Source organism: Austrofundulus limnaeus, unplaced genomic scaffold (genome assembly GCF_001266775.1).
Source record: "Austrofundulus limnaeus strain Quisiro unplaced genomic scaffold, Austrofundulus_limnaeus-1.0 Scaffold108, whole genome shotgun sequence".
Lineage (NCBI taxonomy): Eukaryota > Metazoa > Chordata > Actinopteri > Cyprinodontiformes > Rivulidae > Austrofundulus > Austrofundulus limnaeus.
The window spans coordinates 27,763-41,250 of NW_013952510.1; the positions used below are offsets into that span (position 1 = coordinate 27,763).

The following is a 13,488-nucleotide window of genomic DNA, read 5'->3' on the forward strand; positions in this document are numbered from 1 at the left end:
ACATTAAAAGGTTTGTTTGTTTGTTCAAGATGATCCTGTTTGCAGTTGTTGCAGTGGTTCTGAGCATTTTTGTGCCCGGTGCTCACTGTGAATCAAACTCCATTGGTACATTTTTTTTCATTATTGAAACCATAATAAAGTAACTTTGTACCTCAGGGGAATAAAACACTAATTGTCCTCCTGTTCTTTCAGCCTGGTGTTACCATGACCCAACCTGCAGTAAGTAGACTCATCCTGTTCATCACAACTTTTATTATTTTCCCTCACTTCAACACCTCTCACCTTGTGTCTCTGTTCTGTCTGCAGATGAGTCTCGCTGGACATCCATCGCTCCTCTTTATTGCAACGGCAGCCGCCAGTCTCCCATCAACATTGTGTCAGCCTCTGCCACAGCCAACGCCAGCCTGATTGACTTCACCTTCCAGGGCTACAGCAACACCAGTGCCATGAATGCAATGTTGAACACTGGGGACACAGGTGGGGTCACATTCCTCTYCCTGCAAATTGAGCATATTTTCTTCATGATGCAACTTTTTGTTAATTGCCTTTTTTTTTCAAATGATTTTTTTCAGTCAAAGTGACTTTGAACCATGGTGTTAGGATTTCTGGAGGGGGTCTGTCAGAGGCTTATGACAGCTTGCAGTTCCACCTGCACTGGGGAAATGGATCCTCTGTCCCTGGTTCTGAACATACTGTGGATGGGAAGCGTTACCCCATGGAGGTATWTATAGTTTACTTCATGTGAGGAAATATTTTTGTATTTTTCATAGWACATAGTATTTATCTTGTTTTTTCCTTCGTAGCTGCATATTGTGAACAGCAAATCATCCTATAACCAGAACACAACTCTTGCTGTGAAAGATTCTGAAGGACTGTCTGCACTTGGTTTCCTGATAGAGGTGAGGAATTGTCATTTTCATTCAAAGTTCTATGTAACTCTTAAAGCATAGACTTATGCTGTTATTTCCTTTTTTATAAAAGGAGCTGAATGATACCAGTGGCCAGCCTGCTAGCTGGAAGATCTTGACCAACTATTTGTCCAACATCTCACATGCTGGTAAGATGACTAAATATTACTAAATCTTTTCATTTGAAGTTTCAGTCTCCTCAGGTGTTGTTTCTATCCTCAGGACAATCTGTATCACTGGCAGCAGCTGGTATTTCACTGGATGATCTCCTGGTTGGTGTGAATCGCTCCAATTACTACCGCTACCTCGGTTCTTTGACCACCCCAACCTGTAATGAGGCTGTAGTTTGGACTGTGTTCAAGGATACCATTAAAGTCAGCAAAGATTTGGTGAGTGAGGATGCAGTGGGAGGTTCAGGGKTTTTATTTTTGTCATGATATTAATTGTCTCTATCCCCTCTCTCAGATAAACCTCTTCAGCTCATCACTGCATGTCAATGACAGCACATCACCTCTGATGGTTAACGTGTTCAGAAGTATCCAATCAGCACAGCCAGTCTCAACGCAGCCTAAAGCCAGCACCAGCTCTTCCACTAACACGAGTTTCTCTCTGGGTCTGATGGTTCTCAGTCTCATTCTGAGGTGGATTTGATGGCACGCAACATAGTTTTCCAATTAAAATCATGTAGTTTTGTCTATTTTTTTACATAAATTATTGCTTTAAATTTTGGGACATAAGCAAAACATTCATTAAACATTTCTCTCAAAATGGCAAGAGCAAACCTTTCTCCAGATGCCTGAGAAAACAAATGTACATTATTTTGTATGACTGTTTTACGCTGAAGACCCTGCTGCAGTTAAACTGAACACTGAAGCTGATTGTCTTTCAGTTTGTGTAATGAAGGGTTAAAGTGTAAGAAGCACTGTGCTCAAATGTACACTCATTTGTTTTTTCTTTTTTTTTTCTTTTTGACATTGTAACTTATGACACGCACAATAATAGTACTCCTGAGTCTAATACATAAATATTTTTTCAACAAYTTGTCCTGTTTAAAGTTAATTTTTAATTTGACTTGAGTTATGCAAGAATATTTTATGTCAGACTTAAAAAAGCAATACTTTTATTGAACTTACAGAAAAACTTTTGATCATTTAAGAGCTTGGGTCCATGAAGAATTCAGGATATTTGGATGAAGTGAGTGAATTAAATAAGAATTTGCATTGTTTAAATTGTCAATCTCTACCTTTTTCYCTAAATATTTCTGACTGGTATAAGTTGTGCTGCACATTATCCACAATGCTGTCTAAAACAGAGTTTTTGTAAGGTCATTCAGCGTTCAGAGGTTATTAAAAATCACCTGTCACCGATCTACACCCTCATCCTGAATGTCATTTGGTTCTTTGTTACCCGTCAGGTGCTGACTCATCCAGTAACCACGTCAAAGCTTTCAGTCACAATAATCAAGATGCAAATGATGTTAAATGACACGTGTGTGGAAGTCGAGATAATCTTGTGATTATAGGTGATAAACTCTGAAGATGGTGACTAATTTAACAAAAAAGGGCATCTTTTTACAAAACTAGATACCAAATATAATGTAAACTAGAAGCACTTGGACCCCGCCCCTCGCACTGTGACTGCTGGATATGGGCACCAGTGACCCACGCAACCCTGAAAAGGAAGAAGCGTGTACAGAAAATGGATGGATGGATGGATAGAAGCACTTGGAGAGTGCAAACCTCCGCCAAGTCCAATTTCCCCCATCCTGTAATAGAGTTAATGCACAAAAGCAGAGATGGAAACACATTTGCTGAATAAGTTCTGACGTAGAGAACATTTAAGCAGGCAGTTTGCATGGGATTTCTTCCCGGTGGAGTCCAATGTGGAAAAAAAAGTCAGATGCGTCACCCGGCATTATTCGTCGTGAAACAGGTGTTGGGTTAAGCTCCTAAGTTTTCATCAGTCACATTTCACCATGTAAAAAACTTCTGTTTTATCCCCTTGTGTGAGTTTGTAATGGTTTGACTATGTTTGTGGCCGGGCCTCAAAGTTTGAGAAGGAGGAGCCAGGAAGCACTTTATGAATTCAGTTACGAGAAACTGTTTTGCTTGTTTGTTTTGGAAATGTGGTGTGTTTGGGGAAATGGGATAAATAGGTTTCATGGTGCAGTCACGCACTTCCTGGTCACAAAACGTTCTCCAAATGCGCACCAAATGTGTAAAAATGCGTATGTTATGGCAAAAATTATTCACCATTAAATCTGGCTTTAACATTACTTTTATAAAGTTTAGTCCGTGCTGTCCAATCCAGCTCACTGTTTTTTGAACAGGTTTGCTGATCTCAGAGTGTTAAAAGAAAAAAATTCCTGTATCCGCCTGGTGATCCGGAACATCACCAAAATTTAGTGGTTTGTTCCTTGGCCTAGTACCCACAMGTAGTAAAAATGTCATGACAATCCGTCCACAAGTTTTTGAGTAATGTTGTCCACAGACAGAACGACAGAACGGCAGACAGACCGACAGACAGACAGACATAGGTGACTGAAAACATTACCTCGCCCTTGGCGGAGGTAATAATGAACAAACTCTTTTCTGCTATATCCAGTTTCCAACTGCTTTAAATTATGTACACTGAGGGATTTGTTACTTTTTTCTGTGTGTTGCTCTAAAACAAAATGACATGAAACATTTTTTATCATCACGCAGATCTTTAATCTGCAAAACTGATACTGACTGATACCATTATATCTGCCATAGGGACATTGTTCTTTATTTCTTAAATATGTGCAACACTTTGATCTTTATTTTTTAAGATCCAATTAACCAAAAACAACAAAAAGTTCAAGATTTTATAAGAAAGCCTGCAGCTTGTTGGAGTGGTGCCATAAGAGAAAGTCAGTGATCTGACTGTAAACATGCCGTCAGCAAACAGCATTTCACCTGCAGATAAAATGAACATTTCAGATTTCTGTTGTGAAACCAGATTTCCTTAACTAATATTGTTCATAATAAACACAAAGTCATGTTCTGATTATGAGCCAGAAATAGTCCTTGTTGTCAAAATGCAGTTCACCTGCAGATAAAATGAACACTTCATATTTCTGTTGTATTAACTTACTGTATTGGGGGCGGCTGTAGTGAAGTGTTTAGGAGAGTCATCCTGGAACCGGAAGGACGTTGACTCGATCCCCCGTCCAGCCCTCTCAGTCGTTGTGTCCTTGGGCAAGACACTTCACCTGCCTTGCCTACTGATGGTGGTCAGAGGGTCTGGTGGCGTCTGTGTATGACAGCCTCGCCTCTGTCAGTGCGCCCCAGGGCAGCTGTGGCTATAATGTAGCTTACCATCATCAGTGTGTGAATGTGAGAGTGAATTAGTGAATTTCTGTAAGTATAAAGCACTTTAGGGTCTGGAGGGACTTGATAAAGTGCTCTATAAGTTCAGTCCATTTACTATATTGTTTTTAATAAACACACAGTCATGTTCTTATTATGACCCAAAAATGCCTCTTGAGACAAAGTGTTAAGATTATAAGTCAGTTTTGTTTGTTATTTATTCATTTGGTGTATTTAATATTTTTCAGTTACCTGGTTTTCTTACTTGTGTTACGGCCAATTGTTCTCTCAGTTCCTGCTCTTTCTTGCATCATCTTTTGATAATRACTCACCTGTACCAGCTCAGTAATCATCCCAGTTTTTCTCACAAGTACTCACTCCTCAGTCTGTTGTACCATTTAGCTCTCCTGTAGTTTTTTCCCCTGGATTTTCCTTGGTAAATGTTTGACCAACAGCATATTGTTTTTTTTTATTAATATTTTAAAATAATAATAAAAAATATTGACCCTTATTGTCCCACAAGGAGAAATTGAGTCTCTGCATTTAACCCATCACACATATGAACATGTGGGGCGGTGGGCTGCCGGTTTCGGCACCCAGGGGGTTGGGGGCCTTACTCGGGGGCCCAGGGTGGGGCTGGTTGGTTCGGGGGGTTGAGCCGGCAATCTTCCGATCACAGACATGGCTTCTCTACCCTCCCCTCCCCTCCCCTTCCTTCCTTCCTTCCTTCCATCCCCTCCTCTCCCCTTCCCTCCCCTAAAGATTTATGATTTCCTCATCTTGAACTCTCACTCAAATGTTTTTGGAGTTTGTTTAAAACAACACTCATAACTCTTACAACTTACACAAAAACTATGTTAAAGAAAATGTAAGTTGGTCATCTGGATGGGTTTCTCTAATGTTTCATCTCTCATCCAAGAGTTCTTTAGTCTGAAGATTTTCAGGTAAAGTCAGCCTTAAAAGCAGCGCCACCACATGGTGGCCAAACAGGTTTAACAATGACAATCAGCACTGTTTGTTCACATGCAAAAGTAGACCCTCAGCCTAACAATAGATTGTTAGTGCCCTGATCATCACCCATTGATCATAGAGGATCATATACACTATTTTTAGGGCCCAGATCATCATCACAGGGGGCTGAGTCATACTTGCAATAACAGCATTGTAAGAGGGGGACAATTGGACACAGAGGCATTAGGAGTGGCCTCACCTGGGTACAGTCACAGATTGTACCCTGGTGAGGCCACTCCTAGTCTGCATGGTTTACCCAATATTCACAAACAGGGTGTACCGGTAAGAGCCATTGTAAGCATAATTAACACCGTCACTTACAATGTTTCCAAACACCTGGCATCAGCACTTGGTTCTTTAATTGGCAGACCAGAACATCTCATACAGAACACCATGGACTTTTAAGGTGAGGGATGTCRTCATGGAGATGGACGAAACAATGGTTTTGATGTAACATCACTCTTTACGTGCATTCCTGTTGATGAGATGGKGGATGTGGTCTGTGAAAGGTTAAAATCAGACACCACTCTCAGTAGGAGAACAACCCTTTCCGCAAAGCAACTGGGCCAACTCCTGAAAATGTGCCTGGAGTCAACATACTTCACATGTTGGGGGCAACATTATATGAAGGAGCATGGGTGTGTTATAGGCTCCCCAGTTTTGGAAAAGAGAGCTTTGATGTGCTTTTCAGGGATACCACGGAGCCATTGACTCAGGTATGTTGATGACACCTGGGTTAAAAATAAATCCCAGGAAGTCCAACATTTCACTGATCACATCAAATCTGTGGATAAATATATAAAGTTCAAACAAGAGGATGTAAAAAGAAAGGCAGGTTGGCTTTCCTGGTTGATGACATCTCAGTCTCTGATGAAGGATGATTGCAAAGCAACTGTAGTGAGTGGCGGAGTAACAAGGGTGGCAAGACAGAATGCAACGCCAACCATSGCTGATGTCCCTCGTCACCATTCAGTAGTGACCAACTGTTAKCAGTTTTCTTGGAATAGTCTTTATTATTTAGATAATCTCATAAGGTGAACGGACAGATTGAGGGGGGTCTAAAGTGATTTTGTCAGACTACTACACAAATGTGTTCTCCCTTATGATGCACACAAAATTTGGTTCAGATCAGATGTGTGATTTAGTGCCAACTGTGTGCTAAGTGGATGGGGCTAATCTCATCAAACTAACACATTAATCCGTAGCTAGTTTCCCTAATGATGCACAAAAAATTGTGYGCAGATCGGMTCATGTCTGTGTGATATAGAGCCAATCATTTGCAAAGTGGGTGGAGCTGAAGTGATCTCATCAAACTACTGCACCAACATGTTGTGCAGGCCTCCCTGATGGTGCATACAAAATTTGGTCCAGATCGGACCATATATATATATTGTTTAAAACTTATAAAATTGAAATATATTTTGTTCAAAGGAAACATTTTTCTTTTCTTCCTATTAATTACTTGATAAGTGTCCCAGGTTAAAACCTATAAATCTTGTCAATTTAGAGAGATGTTAAGATCTTGGTGAGATTAAATGTTGGTAAGTTTTAAACTTACTGCAGATCAGAAGAATGACAGTTGCCTCGACTGTTAAATGGTAAGTGGACTGAAGTTATAAAGCACTTTATCAAGTTCCACCGGACCCCAAAATGCTTTACACTTACAGACATTCACCCATTCGCACACTGATGATGGTAAACTACATTGTAGCCACAGCTGCCCGGGGAACACTGACAGAAGCGAGGCTGCCAYGCACCGGTGCCACCAGACCCTCTGACCACCATCAGTAGGCAAGGCGGGGGAAGTGTCTTGCCCAAGGACACAACGACTGAGAYGGCTGGGATGAGGAATCGAACCAGCGACCTTCCGGYTACAGGATGACTCCCCTRACCACTCCACCACAGCCGCTTCAACAAATTAGAGCCTCATTCATAAGACAGCTCCRGGACTGATGCGTKTTCTGTCCTCCWCCGAGCATTCAGAAAAAGCATGGAGGCAGAACGGCGAGTAAAATAAGCCCACCTCTGTTGCCCCGCTGAGCCACGAGTTTGTATCAGAGCTGGGACCGAGCCCGGCAGACCCACTTGTAAAAAAGCAACCTGTGGTTCCATGCTCAGACAATGATAATGAGCTGGTAACATCAGTGAGYAGGATCTAACCAAGAAGCAGATTTATTACTGGGGGAATATTAAAGATGATGAGAAACAACAACTTTGTAGTTAGTTTAAAAAATATTGAGCCACAGCTTTGTTATAATGAGCACCAGCCAGAGTATTTACTCTTGAAGCTGCTGGAATAGGAGTAACTGCAGTGCGCCTTGCTGTTCTTTTGGTGCATCAGGTGCCCAGCCTGATGCATCACTTCAAAGTTGTAGTCCTGTAGCACTTCAATCCACCTGGCTAGCTGCACGTCCTTCTGGCTCTGTAAAATTCAACAGCCAGGTGAGTGAAGCATGATCAGTGCAAAGAAAACATGCTGGCTATAGATGTAGGAGCAAAAGTGACCAAGACCCAACACTACAGCCAGAAGTTGGTTGTTTGGTGTCTCTTACAGGTCAAACTGAAGATCAGCTACCAGTAAAGGTGCTGAGAGATACTGGCGGTTCTCAGTCTTGGCAAGCGTGCTACCATTTAACAAGAAGTCTGCTTGTAATGCAGGTACCATCGTGAGAGGTGTTGGGATGAGTTATTTGCTTGCCCCTCTTCACCATATTCATATAAAAACCCCATTAGTTTCAGGAGTTTTTCCAGTTGTTGTGCGTCCATGTTTTCCTATTGATAGTGTGCAGTTTATAATGGGAAACGGCATAGCGGGAAGAAAAGTTTACCCGAGGGTGGAAGTGGTGACTACTCCTGTGTCTGTCTCAGAGCCAGAAGTGCTAGCTAATACATTTCCGGATGTATTCCCAGTTAGTGTTGTGACTAGAGCCCAAGCACTTAAAAAGCACCAAGAAATTGACTCACTGTTTAGCTCAGTTACAGCTAAGGGCGAAGTGTGGCCAGATGAGGAAAATGAAGCTAGTAGAGAGAAAGTGTTTTCTGCCACTGAAACTTCTTTACCTGTGAGTCGTGAGGCTCTTTCTGCAGCACAGAGCAGAATGAAGGTGAACTCTGATAAGCCTGCAGTTCAACGACATTTCCATTCTAGTGACCAAGTGCTGGCATTATTACCGGTAGCTGGTTCTGGCTTTGCTCTTAGTTTTTCTGGCCCCTATCTTGTTCAGAGCAAAGTGTCAGATGTTAGCTACATCACTGTTACCCCTGACCGCAGACGAAAGACCAGATTATGCCACATTAACATGTCCTATCCAATCCAATTATGATACGAAAGCCAAAATGGTGAAAAAGCAACAAAGTGACCCTGTGTCTGTTGCTCCTATGTTAGCCTCATCCTCTGTTCCTGGTGCTGAATTTACATCAGAAGATGAGTTGGTTTGGCCTCCTGAGGAGCACTCCGGAAGGTTGGGGAACTCTGAGGTTCTTGCTGATGTTACAGCCCATCTTTTACATCTACCCCAACCCAGCAGGACGACATATGTGCCCTGCTTCATAGTTTCCCCTCTTTGTTTGCAGACACCCCACCTACAGCTGGTATGATTCAACATGACATTGATGTTGGTGCTGCAATCCCAGTGAAACAGCATACTAATCACTGCTCTTACAAGAAACGATAACAAATGAAAAGGGAGGTAGCATTTCTGCTAGAAAATGCAGTACCCAGTCACAGTCCATGGAGTTCACCATGCCTGCTGACTGCTAAAGCTGATGGTATATTATTTTTTAAGGCTCAGAAAATGTGGTGACAGATGTTTTTTTCCTATGTTTATGGTTGACCATTTGGCAGAGGTGGTGGTGTTTTTTGTGTACCAAACAGGAGTTTGGATTTTATGGAGAGGGGTGTTACATGCAGTAGTGTCTGCATGTATGTTTCTCCCCTTTAATTTTGGTCCTGCTGAGCTTGTGCAGCTTGAGCAGGTGCAGGTGGTTTCACTCTGCCCTCTGATGAGCAGAGTATAAGGCCTGGTGTGAAGCTGTGCTTGATGCCTATGGCCATTTGGGGCAGCTTGTGAGCTGCTGGTGTTTTGTGGAGTACTGGTGGGCTGCTGCAGGTACCTGAGGTTCTGCTGTGCTGGTTCCCCATCCTGTAGGGTGAGTGTTGTGACCCTTTGGTGTTTGACAGGGGTTGGTATGTTTGGTGTGCAGAGTTTTGTCTGCTTCAGTTAGTGGTTGAGCCACATGAGCCTTTGACCCTGTGGATCCAGGAAACCTTTTTGTTAATGGGAGTTGTGGGTTAGTAACTTCACTCCCAATATTCAAATTAATGATGATAATTCTCCCATTTTTTCCTGTAAGGTTATTTCTTCCATTACAGGTTATCCTATTTTCTCTGAATAACTCATTATTTATTTTGATTCTCCTGAGTTATGTTCCTTCATTGCCCGGTTTCTTTTATTTGCTGTGTCCCCCAGCTTCTAGATAGCCAAGGGGAATGTAACAGTGGCATAATTTTGGTTATTAGCCAAAGTAGCTACACTCAGGCTACTAGCTTCTATTTCTGAAGCAGGGCATGGTGTTGAAAGTTGTAGTACAGGCTGATGCTTTCTTCGACGGTCAGCAGGTCGGGAATCACTCCTGCCATCTGGCTGATGGCTGCTCCCTCTGCAGCTGGCTTTCAATGCTGTGCTGAGCTCAATCCCTGTTTCTGTCTGATCTGTGAAGAAGAGCTTCCATCTTTGTTATCATAAAACTTCTGACACCAATTTAGCAACTGTTGCTTGTAGAAAGCATAACAGGATCAAGTTTCTCCAAAGTCAGACTTTGTTTTCTTTTGAACACACCCCTTAATGGAAAATACCTCCACCTTACACTGCCAGGAAGCCTCTTTCACTCATGGTGCAATTTTTACAGTCAAACTCCAACACAGTAATCAGACGGAACTCAACCAGAACATCAACTCCTAACAATTTTGACAACCAGAACATTGTAACATTTACAAATGAACACAAAACCATGCAAAATTATCCAACATGCTTTGTGGCCTGCATAGTCACTCTGCATACATGTTTACCTGTTTAATTAGCCTCAGTAATTTTTGCAAAAAATTCTTATTAATCACACGGGGAGTGGGCGTGTGCAAGCAAGACTGTCGGCAGCAGAGATGACGGCACCTGAAGCACAAAGCAGGTGGAAATGAGGACGGGTGAACTTATTTCTAGGGGCAGAGCTGTTTGGAAGATGGTTAATGATTTAACATCCTACATGCTCCGTCATGTTAAATACATTTGAAACGGATTTTGAAAAAAATCTGCAAAATTTAAAAAAAAATCTGAGATTGCTCTGTACATTCATTTACCTTCAAAATGAGGGAAATCCGTGTAAAGTACGGACAAGACATGTATAACTCAAACCAATCACATTTTTGTTTTAATCTTTTTTCAGTTTCAAACATTTTGAACAAACTTTATTGACCCAACATAAGCTGCATTCATGTCTTTTAATTTTTTTCCCTTGTCCTAAATATTACCTGAACTCAATTTAAAGATTTTGCCAACAAACGTATCCGATTAAGCTAGTTTATTACTAGGAAAGTTCTTTTCCATTCTATTGGTAATGTGTAAAACAAATTTTTTCTTTCTTTTTCTCTGACATTGTTGATGAAACCAGACGGTGTTCTTTTCACTTTTCCTTCAGAATAGGAAAAATAAAGAGTTCAGCCCCTGTAAATTCCTGCAGAAAGGGCTGAGCTTGTATAAAAGGAGTAGGGTGAAACCTGCAGCTAGTCTGACAGAGGAGAAACCTGAGCATGAAGGTAAAAAAAAAAATCTGTAGAAACCTGTCTCGTAAAGAAGGCAAAATGGTGTTTGGGATCTAATTATTCAGATGCACCAGAGACATTTTAAACAGCAATTGTCCTTATTCTTTTATTATTATTTTTTTGTTGTTGCATGTAATTTGAGAGATGTTTGTTTGTTCCAGATGATCCTGTGTGCAGTAGTTGCAGTGGTTCTGTGCATTTTTGTGCCTAGTGTACAATCAGCCTATGGTACATTTTTTTTTTATTACTGAAACCATAATAAAGTAACGTTGTGCTTTGGGGGAATAAAACTAATTTTCCTCTTATTTCAGCCTGGTGTTACCATGACAAAAGCTGCAGTAAGTAGACTCATCCTTTTTCATCACAACTTTTATTTTCCCTCTCACTTCAACWCCTCTCACCTTGTGTCTCTGTTCTGTCTGCAGATGAGTCTCGCTGGACATCCATCGCTCTTTATTGCAACGGCAGCCGCCAGTCTCCCATCAACATTGTGTCAGCCTCTGCCACAGCCAACGCCAGCCTGACTGACTTCACCTTCCAGGGCTACAGCAACACCAGTGCCATGAACACAATGTTGAACACGGGGAGGACAGGTGGGCTCACATTCCCCTCCCTGCAAATTGATGTTTTCTCTATTCAACTTTTTTCAATTACTGTTTTATTTTCAAATGATTTTTTTTTCAGTCAAAGTGACTTTGAACCATGGTGTTAGGATTTCTGGAGGGGGTCTGTCAGAGGCTTATGACAGTCTGCAGTTCCACCTGCACTGGGGAAATGGATCCTCTGTCCCTGGTTCTGAACATACTGTGGATGGAAAGCCTTACCCCATGGAGGTATTTATAGTTTACTTCGTGTAAGGAAATATTTTTGTATTTATCTCAGTAAAAGTTGTTATATGTTGGGCTTTTTTTCTCTCACCAGCTGCATATTGTGAACAGCAAGTCATCTTATAACCAGAACATAACTCTTGCTGTGAAAGATTCTGAAGGACTGTCTGCACTTGGTTTCCTGATAGAGGTGAGGAATTATGTCATTTTCATTCAAAGTTCCATGTAACTCTTAAAGCATAGACTTATGCTGTTATTTCCTTTTTTATAAAAGGAGCTGAATGATACCAGTGGCCAGCCTGCTAGCTGGAAAATCTTGACCAACTATTTGTCCAACATCTCACATGCTGGTAAGGCTTGGGGTGGCTGTGGCAGTCGTTAGGGGAGTTGCCCTGGAACCGGAAGGTCAACGGTTGGATTCCCCGTCCAGCTGTCCAGTTGTGTCCTTGGGCAAGACACTTCACCCCTAATGTCTGTGTCCCATCAGTGTATTAATGTGATTGGCACTGATTAGTCTGCATAGATGATTGTGTTGGCTTTGTGGAGACCTAATAGTGTGTCAATGGGTAAATGAGGGCACAGATTGTAGTGTGAAGCGCTTTGAGTGCCCTGGATGGATAGAAAAGCACTATGTATGTACAGTCCATTTACCATTTAAAATATTACTAAAGCTTTTAATTTGAAGTTTCAGTTTACTCAGCTGTTGTTTCTATCCTCAGGACAATCGGTATCACTGGCAGCAGCTGGTATTTCACTGGATGATCTCCTGGTTGGTGTGAATCGCTCCAATTACTACCGCTACCTCGGTTCTTTGACCACCCCTGGCTGTTATGAGGCTGTAGTTTGGACTGTGTTCAAGGATACCATTAAAGTCAGCAAAGATTTGGTGAGTGAGGATGCAGTGGGAGTTTCAGGGTTTTTTGTCACAATATTAACTGTCTCTATCCCCTCTCTCAGATAAACCTCTTCAGCTCATCACTGCATGTCAATGACAGCACATCACCTCTGATGGTTAACGTGTTCAGAAGTATCCAATCAGCACAGCCAGTCTCAACTCAGCCTAAAGCCAGCACCAGCTCTTCCACTAACACGAGTTTCTCTCTGGGTCTGATGGTTCTCAGTCTCATTCTGAGGTGGATTTGATATCATACAACTTAAGTTTTCTAATGTAATTGTTTTTCAGTTTGTGTAACGAAGGGTTAGTGTGTAAAAGCACTTGTACACCACTTTTTTTCTTTTGAAATTGTAATTTGACATGCACTTTAACTGTACCCAAGTCTAATATGTAAATCTTTTCTTCAATGAYGTGTTGTGTTTAAAGTAAGTTTTTAATATGAGAAGTTATGCAAGAACTCTTTATGTCAAATAAAAAACTAAAATAATCCTTTGATTGCTGTTACGGAGAGACACTTGATCTTTTAAGGGCTTGTGTTTGTGAAGCTTTCAGGATATTTGACAAAGTGAGTGAGGACTATTTTGTTCCAAAATAAAGTAGATGATTAACAAATTAATATTAGCAAACAATCTGTGACTTAGTTATTTCAAGCATCAGAGCAAACACCTTTGAAATTTGAGTCACATTGTTAAATTGCTAC

General features: G+C 41.4%; 2 protein-coding genes across 2 annotated transcripts; both read left to right on the top strand.

Moving 5' to 3' along the window:
• The first annotated feature begins 29 nt into the window (after nucleotides 1-29).
• LOC106521348 (carbonic anhydrase 12) lies at nucleotides 30-1,574 on the top strand. The gene is made up of 8 exons (XM_014013883.1): nucleotides 30-105; nucleotides 193-219; nucleotides 307-477; nucleotides 573-721; nucleotides 804-899; nucleotides 982-1,057; nucleotides 1,131-1,297; nucleotides 1,374-1,574. The coding sequence occupies exons 1-8, from the start codon at nucleotides 30-32 to the stop codon at nucleotides 1,557-1,559; spliced, it is 948 nt and encodes a 315-aa protein (XP_013869337.1). The 3' UTR covers nucleotides 1,560-1,574.
• A 7,725-nt stretch (nucleotides 1,575-9,299) lies between these two features.
• On the top strand, nucleotides 9,300-13,281 carry LOC106521357 (carbonic anhydrase 4; the record flags this gene model as incomplete). The annotated part of the gene is given in 9 exon segments (XM_014013893.1): nucleotides 9,300-9,400; nucleotides 11,228-11,294; nucleotides 11,378-11,404; nucleotides 11,492-11,659; nucleotides 11,751-11,899; nucleotides 11,988-12,083; nucleotides 12,168-12,243; nucleotides 12,613-12,779; nucleotides 12,851-13,281. Coding segments are annotated over 9 exon segments (1,037 nt in total), but the record flags the coding sequence as incomplete, so codon positions are not given.
• Between the last annotated feature and the right edge of the window lie 207 nt (nucleotides 13,282-13,488).

What these genes read in the sequence shown, in the direction of transcription:
- LOC106521348 (XM_014013883.1), top strand. Translation starts at nt 30, where the DNA reads ATGATCCTGTTTGCAGTTGTTGCAGTGGTTCTGAGCATTTTTGTGCCC. An exon ending in CACTTGGTTTCCTGATAGAG is followed by an intron (nt 900 to 981) that starts GTGAGGAATTGT and finishes TTTTTATAAAAG; the next exon opens with GAGCTGAATGATACCAGTGG. An exon ending in GTCCAACATCTCACATGCTG is followed by an intron (nt 1,058 to 1,130) that starts GTAAGATGACTA and finishes TTCTATCCTCAG; the next exon opens with GACAATCTGTATCACTGGCA.